This window comes from Chiloscyllium punctatum, unplaced genomic scaffold, assembly GCF_047496795.1.
Source record: "Chiloscyllium punctatum isolate Juve2018m unplaced genomic scaffold, sChiPun1.3 scaffold_687, whole genome shotgun sequence".
Classification (NCBI taxonomy): Eukaryota; Metazoa; Chordata; class Chondrichthyes; order Orectolobiformes; family Hemiscylliidae; genus Chiloscyllium; species Chiloscyllium punctatum.
The window spans coordinates 71,066-79,287 of NW_027310421.1; the positions used below are offsets into that span (position 1 = coordinate 71,066).

The 8,222-nt window shown below is 52.9% G+C and overlaps 1 protein-coding gene across 1 annotated transcript; it reads right to left on the bottom strand.

The window, feature by feature from the left end:
* Nucleotides 1–964: 964 nt before the first annotated feature.
* On the bottom strand, nucleotides 965–6,994 carry pfdn2 (prefoldin subunit 2). The gene is made up of 3 exons (XM_072567628.1): nucleotides 6,789–6,994; nucleotides 5,743–5,866; nucleotides 965–2,067 (listed from the first exon to the last, which is right to left on the bottom strand). Exons 1-3 carry the CDS (start codon nucleotides 6,956–6,958, stop codon nucleotides 1,900–1,902), a joined length of 462 nt encoding a protein of 153 aa, XP_072423729.1. The 5' UTR covers nucleotides 6,959–6,994; the 3' UTR covers nucleotides 965–1,899.
* Between the last annotated feature and the right edge of the window lie 1,228 nt (nucleotides 6,995–8,222).

An 8,222-nucleotide genomic window follows, 5' to 3' on the forward strand; every position in this document is an offset into this window, starting at 1 on the left:
TTGAATACATACACTGAAATTGGGGATTTCGATCAGTGTTATTGTAGAGCATGTCTGCTCATCAGCCCTGGCATTTGTATACATTTGGGAGGGATAAGGGCCAAGTGGCTAGTTAGAGAGACATAAGAACATGGAAACAGATCCTGCGCTCCAATCCGATGCTAGTCCAGAATTGCACGCAATACTCCAACAGTGGCCTAACCAATGTCCTGTACAGTCGCAACATGACCTCCCAACTCCTGTACTCAATACTCTGACCAATAAAGGAAAGCAGACCAAACGCTCCCTTCACTATCCTATCGACCTGGGACTCCACTTTCAAGGAGCTGTCAACCTACACTCCAAAGTCTCTTTGTTCAGCAACACTCCCTAGGACCTTACCATTAAGTGTATAAGTCCTGCTAAGATTTGCTTTCCCAAAATGCAGCACCTCACATTTATCTGAATTAAACTCCATCTGCCACTTCTCAGCCCATTGGTCCAGATCTTGTTGTAATCTGAGGTAACCCTCTTCGCTGTCCACTACACCTCCAATTTTGGTCTCATCTCCAAACTTACTAACTGTACCTCTTATGCTCACATCCAAATCATTTATGTAAGTGACAAAAAGTAGAGGACCCAGCACCGATCCTTGTGGCACTCCACTGGTCACAGGCCCCCAGTCTGAAAAACAACCCTCCACCACCACCCTCTGTCTTCTACCTTTGAGCCAGTTCTGTATCCAAATGGCTAGTTCTCCCTGTATTCTGTGAGATCTAACCTTGCTATCCAGTCTCCCATGGGGAACCTTGTTGAACACCTTACTGAAGTCCATATAGATCACATCCACTGCTCTGCTCTCATCAATCCTCTTTGTTACTTCTTCAAAAAACTCAATCAAGTTTGAGAGACATGATACTTGCGAGGAGATATTGAGGCAAACAGCGTAATTGCAGTGGATGGACAGGACGACTTGAGGCAGCAGTCCTTATTCAAACGGGTAGCTTTATTAACACGCCAAAGAGAAGAGGATCGCAGAGAAACAAAATGGAAGCCACGCTAAACCACACAGAGGCTGGTTCAATCCTGATTGGGGTATTACCTGGCTCTGGGGAGTGGGGGGGTAAGTGATTGAGAGAAAAGGGCGAGAGAGAAAAAAAGAAAGAGTGCACGTGAACAAGAGGGCGAAACAGAGAAAGCGAGGAGCAACTCAATGGGGAGACTCAAGTGAGATGCTCTCCAGGCAGGAGAGGCTGGTGTCCAACCAATAAAAGGAGGAGGAACAATGTTTCCAGAGTCAGGAAGGATGAGGGAGAAGGATCTGTGAGGGGGTTAAGGGAGGAGGACACTGGGTGGAGATCGGAAGGAGGGGAAGGGTGGGGGCAATGGATTGGAGCAGCAAAGGGGGTCCTGATCAGGGATGGGAGGGGGAGCAGATTGAACTGGGATTCTCCAACAAGCTGGGGAACATTACAGGCAGGTGGGGTGAAGAGTGGTACAGGGGAGTGTGACAAAAAAAAAACAGGACAGCCCCTTCACAGAGCCAGCACGGGACTGAGTGGGCTGAATGGCCGCTCTGCGCAATTCTACAACAGAGAGCGAAAGGAGGGGTTGGGGAGGGGGCAGGGGGAGTGAACGAAAGCAGCCACAACGCCCTACACCCCCAGTCACAGCACAATCGTCAACCGACGGTTCAGATAATTCAGCTGAACAGACAGACCGCAGCCATCAAACCAGCCTGCGCGCCGCAACACCAGTGCGCTGCCTCCCAAGGTCGAACAGCCACTGAATTTCACTCGGCCGTCCTTGGGGAATCTGCCAAACTCCCCCACCCCCACGTCGCCGGAGGGGGTAGAAATAAAGACAAAACGAACCAAAGAACCGGAGAGGGGGTTCAGGAGACCGCACCCCCAGCCCTGCCTAGGAGACCAGGACCCCGGTACCCCCGGCCCGAGTGCGGGAATCACCGTCCCGCGCTGCCTTCTCGTCCTCGGTCATCAGACGGATGTTGTACTTCTCCCGGTACTCGTTCAACTCCCGACCTTTCAGCTGCAGCTGGGTGTTCAGGTTCTCAATCAGCTTCAGCAGCTGGGGGGGGGGGAAGAGAGGTGGAGGCCGAGAGGGGGAGGAGAACGTGAGGGGGGGGGGGGGGGGGGGGGGGGGGGGCAACAATAAACAGTCAATTCTTCTTTTGTCTGGTGGTCTCCATCCCACCCGTCACCCACACCACAAACACTGCGCCCCGTGGTAAGTTGTTTGGGAAGGCATACAGCAGAATCCCACAGTCTGTCAGGCAGTTAACCCCAGGGATTGGTGCGCCTGCAACTCCATTCTGACTCTCCACCCCACACTACTTCCCCTCCCAGCCCATCAGATGCCCGCTATTGTAATGCACCCGTACAAAAATAAACTCCAGGTGGCACAATTCAACTCGGTCAGCCTGAGAGCCACAGGTCATCAGACACTCCCTCAGCGCTGACCCACCCCCATCAACTCCACCATAAGGTCTGTACCAACCCACGTGTCTTATGTTTGGGAGGGGGAGCAGGGGCAGACAGACATTTTATTTCTCTATTTCCTGGATGAGGGGCATTGCTGGATCAGCCCAGCATTTGGCGCCCATCCCTAATAACCCCAGAAGGCCAATGTCCTGGAGTCACACGTAGGCCAGACCAAGTCAAGAGGGCCAAATTCCGGCCCCAAAGGACATGAGTGAACCAGTGACTGTGTGGCATTCTCCCAGGAGCTCCAGTTTCCTCCCGCAGTCCAAATATGTGTAGGTTAGGGTGGATTGGCCATGATAAATTACCCCATAGTGTTCAGGGATGTGTAGGTTAGGGTGGATTGGCCATGCTAAATTACCCCATAGTGTTCAGGGATGTGTAGGTTAGGGTGGATTGGCCATGCTAAATTACCCCATAGTGTTCAGGGATGTGTAGGTTAGGGTGGATTGGCCATGCTAAATTACCCCATAGTGTTCAGGGATGTGTAGGTTAGGGTGGATTGGCCATGCTAAATTACCCCATAGTGTTCAGGGATGTGTAGGTTAGGGTGGATTGGCCATGCTAAATTACCCCATAGTGTTCAGGGATGTGTAGGTTAGGGTGGATTGGCCATGCCAAATTACCCCATAGTTTTAAGGGATTGAACATAGAAAAATACAGCGCAGTACAGGCCCTCGATGTTGTGCCGATCCAAGCCTACCTAACCTACACTAGCCCACTATCCTCCATATGCTTGTCCAATGCCCATAAAGAGGGAGAGTCCACCACTGCTACTGGCAGGGCATTCCATGAACTCACAACCCACTGAGTAAAGAATCTACCTCTAACATCTGTCCTATACCAACCTCCCCTTAATTTAAAGCTGTGTCCCCTAGTAACAGCTGACTCCATACGCGGAAAAATGTTCTCACTGTCAACCCTATCTAAACCCCTAATCATCTTGTACACCTCTATCAAGTCACCCCTAAACCTTCTTTTCTCCAATGAGAAAAGCCCCAAGTGCCTCAGCCTTTCCTCATACGATCTTCCTACCATACCAGGCAACATCCTGGTAAACCTCCTCTGCACCCGTTCCAGTGCCTCCACATCCTTCCTATAGTATGGCGACCAAGACTGCACACAATACTCCAGATGCGGCCGCACCAGAGTCTTATACAACTGCAACATGACCTCAGGACTCCGGAACTCAATTCCTCTACCAATAAAAGCCCAGTACACCATATGCCTTCTTCACCGCACTATTTACCTGGGTGGCAACTTTCAGAGATCTGTGTACATGGACACCAAGATCCCTCTGCTCTTCCACACTACCAAGTATCCGACCCATAGCCCAGTACCCCATCTTTTTGTTACTCTTACCAAAGTGAATCACTTCACACTTAGCTACATTGAACTCCATTTGCCACCTTTCTGCCCAGCTCTGCAGCTTCTCTATATCTCGCTGTAACCTGCCACATCCTTCCTCACTGTCTACAACTCCTCCGACTTTCGTATCATCCGCAAACTTGCTCACCCAACCTTCTAACCCTTCCTCCAGGTCATTTATAAAAATGACAAACAGCAATGGTCCCAAAACAGATCCTTGCGGAACACCGCTAGTAACTGCGCTCCAAGATGAACCTTTACCATCAACTACTACCCTCTGTCTTCTTCCAGCCAGCCAATTCCTAATCCAAACCTCCAACTCACCCTCAATGCCATATCTCTGTATTTTCTGCAGTAGCCTACCATGGGGGACCTTATCAAACGCCTTACTAAAATCCATACATACCACATCTACCGCTTTCCCCTCATCTACCTCCTTAGTCACCTTCTCAAAGAATTCAATAAGGTTTGTGAGGCACGACCTGCCCTTCACAAAACCATGCTGACTATCCTTGATCACATTATTCCTATCCAGATGTTCATAAATCCTATCCCTTACAATTCTCTCTAAGACTTTGCCCACAACAGAAGTGAGACTCACTGGCCTATAGTTACTAGGGCTGTCCCTACTCCCCTTCTTGAACAAGGGGACCACATTCGCTATCCTCCAGTCTTCAGGCACTATTCCCGTAGACAACGAGGACATAAAAATCAAGGCCAATAGCGCTGCAATCTCCTCCCTTGCTTCCCAGAGAATCCCAGAGAATAAATGCCATCGGGCCCAGGGGACTTATCTATTTTCACCCTTTCCAGAATTTCCAACACCTCTTCTCTACATACCTCAAAGCCGTCCATTCCATTTAATTGTGACTCAGTATTCTCATCGGCAACAATGTCCTGTTCCTGAGTGAATACTGACGGAAAGTATTCATTCAGTGTCTCCCCAATCTCTTCAGCCTCCACACACAACTTCCCATTACTATCCTTGACTGGACCTATTCCTACCCTCGTCATTCTTTTATTCCTGACATACCTATAGAAAGCCTTAGGGTTTTCCCTAATCCTACCAACTAAGGACTTTTCATGTCCCCTTCTCGCTGCTCTTAGCTCTCTCTTCAGATCCTTCCTGGCTACCTTATAACTCTCAATCGCCCCAATTGAACCTTCAAGCCTCATCTTTACATAGGCCGCCCTCTTCCCTTTAACGAGGGATTCCAATTCCTTATTAAACCACGGCTCCCTCACAAGACCCTTTACTCCCTGCCTGACAGGTACATACTTATCAAGGACACCCATTAGCTGTTCCTTGAACAATCTCCACATATCATTTGTGTTCTTCCCTTGAAGCCTATTTTTCCAATCCACGCATCCTAAGTCGTGCCTCACCGCATCATAATTTCCCTACCCCCAGCTATAACTCTTGCCCTGCAGTGCACACTTATCCCTCTCCATCACTAGAGTAAAAGTCACCGAGTTGTGGTCACTGTCCCCAAAGTGCCCACCTACCTCCAAGTCTAACACCTGGCCTGGTTCGTTACCCAGAACCAAATCCAGTATAGCCTCACCTCTTGTTGGCCTGTCTACATATTGTGTCAGGAAACCCTCCTGCACACGTTAGACAAACACATTGGATGTGTAGGTTAGGGTGGATTGGCCATGCTAAATTACCCCATAGTGTTCAGGGATGTGTAGGTTAGGGTGGATTGGCCATGCTAAATTACCCCATAGTGTTCAGGGATGTGTAGGTTAGGGTGGATTAGTCGGAGTAGGGGGAAATGGGTCTGGGTGGGTTACTCTTCAGAGGGTTGGGTGTGGACCTGTTGGGCCAAAGGGCCTGTTTCCACACTGTGGGGATTCTGTGACTGGGGCAGTCCCCATCCATGGGGCAGCCTACCTGCTGCTTGTTGCTCTCCAGTGCCGGGAGCACCTCTCGGACGGTCCTCTCCACCAGCACGCCTCCGACCATCCTGAAACACCTCCGGTCGGGATCCACTTCTGCCAACGTATCGATCACCAGCCTGCGCCAGGGACAGAACCAAACACGCCTCTTAAAGCAACAGCCGCAAGAGTTCAGTGGTCAGAGGTGAGAGTACCGGGGGGGGGGGGCACGCACGAGGGCGAGGAGCTGGAGCAAAACCCTCTGGGGGATGACGTTCCTTCTCAATTCAGTCCTAAACCTGCTCCTTCTAATCTTGAGATTCTGCCCTCTTGTCGTAGTTTCACCCGGCTTGGAATCTCTCTTATCTATTCCCTTCATGTTTCGAACAGACGTGCCCCTCATTCCTCTGATCTCCAATTAAAGTAACCACAGTTTACTTGGTCTCTCCTCATCAGCCGACGGCGCCCCCCACCCCCCCAAGTCACACGTCTGGATGTAGGTTTGCTCACTCAGCTGGAAGGGTAGTTTTCAGATGTTTTGTCACCGTACCAGGTAACATCAGTGAGCCCCCCATTTGCCCTCTCCACCCCCAATTCCTCTTATTGCCCCCGTTTACCACATAGCCCTTTCTCCACCCCCCCATTCCCTCTTGTTGCCCCCCATCTCCAATTCCCGCTTGTTACCCCCATTTACCTTGCAGCCCCCCCTCCACCCCCCAATTCCCCCTTGTTGCCCCCATTTACCTTGCAGCCCCCCCTCCACCCCCCAATTCCCCCTTGTTGCCCCCATTTACCTTGCAGTCCCCCCTCCACCCCCCAATTCCCCCTTGTTGCCCCCATTTACCTTGCAGCCCCTCCTCCACCCCCCAATTCCCCCTTGTTGCCCCCATTTACCTTGCAGCCCCATCTCCACCCCCCAATTCCCCCTTGTTGCCCCCATTTACCTTGCAGCCCCCCTCCACCCCCAATTCCCTCTTGTTGCCCCCCAATTCCCTCTTGTAGCCCCCCCTCCACCCCCAATTCCCCCTTGTAGCCCCCTCCACCCCCCCATTCCCTCCTCACCCGTGCTCCGCCACCTCCTGCTCCAGCTCGGCGCCCTTGCCGGCCATGCCCCGCTGCTCCTGCCGCAGTTTGTTGAATCCGGCCAGTACCTGCTCGGGGCTCGGGGTAGGTGAAGCCTGGGCCTGCTGCTGGTGCCCGCGGGCAGAGGTCCCCCCTCCCGGGCCCTCCATCCCTCCTCTAGAGCGGCCCGCGGGCCCTCGCAGCCCCTTTTATAGAGAGAGAGGACCCCAGGAGGGGGTGTCCGGGAGACCGCCTGACTGCACCTCCATCATCCCCCCCCCCAACCACCACCACCAATAAATACACAAAGAAAGAGAGAGAGACACACACAAATCTGCAAATTTAAAAAGACAAAGCTCCACTGGGGCAAGACATAAATAAATCCCAAAGTAAGGAGTTTGCTCTGGGTTGCAAACCCTTTAAGGGCTGCTCACTCTGAAGGAGCCATCCTCCTCCCCTTTCTCAAAAGAAAAAGGTTTTTTCCCCCTCCAAAACATGTTGTGAGAGGGTGAGGTATTGTTGCTTTGGGGGGGGGGCTTGTTTATTAACGTATGTTTTTGTTTTTCTCTCTTTAAAACAGCAGGCAGCTGGATAGGCGGCTCTCCGCCGGAGGACCCCCTTCTCCATTCCAACGCGCGGAGGCGGGGTTTCCCGGGCTCAAGGCGCAGGGGCATGATCGCTCGCGGTCTCCGCGTGACGTCGGCAGCTTGGTAACCGTCCGTCACCCCTTCCCATCATCCCCCTGGTAACCACCCCCTTCACCACCCCCCGTGACCACGCCCCCTTCACCCCTCCCCCAACCCACTTCCCATCATTCCCTCAATAACCACCCAGCCCCATTCACCCCCCCACCCCATGCAGCACCTTCACATCACCCCTCCCCCTCCCCCACCATCCCACAATCCCCCAGTGACTGCACTGTCAGCTCCTACCCATCATCCCCCAGTAACCGCCCTTTCAGCCCCTTCCCATCATCCCCCAGTAACCGCCCTTTCAGCCCCTTCCCATCATCCCCCAGTAACCGCCCTTTCAGCCCCTTCCCATCATCCCCCAGTAACCGCCCCTTCCCATCACCCCCTCCAGTAACCGCCCTTTCAGCCCCTTCCCATCATCCCTCAGTAACCGCCCCTTCACCTCCTTCCCGCCATCCCTCAGTAACCGCCCCTTCACCTCCTTCCCGCCATCCCTCAGTAACCGCCCCTTCACCTCTTTCCCGCCATCCCCCAGTAACCGCCCCTTCACCCCCTTCCCCGCCATCCTCCCAGTAACCGCCCCTTCACCCCCTTCCTGCCATCCCCCAGTAACCACCCTTTCACCCCCTTCCTGCCATCCTCCCAGTAACCGCCCCTTCACCCCCTTCCTGCCATCCCCCAGTAACCGCCCCTTCACCCCCTTCCCGCCATCCCCCAGTAACCGCCCCTTCACCCCCTTCCC

Coding starts and splice junctions, on each gene's coding strand:
- pfdn2 (XM_072567628.1), bottom strand. CDS start 6,958: ATGGAGGGCCCGGGAGGGGGGACCTCTGCCCGCGGGCACCAGCAGCAG. Junction 5,867..6,788: donor CAGGAGGTGGCGGAGCACGG/GTGAGGAGGGAA, acceptor TCCCTGGCGCAG/GCTGGTGATCGATACGTTGG. Junction 2,068..5,742: donor TGGAGAGCAACAAGCAGCAG/GTAGGCTGCCCC, acceptor CCCCCCCCCCAG/CTGCTGAAGCTGATTGAGAA.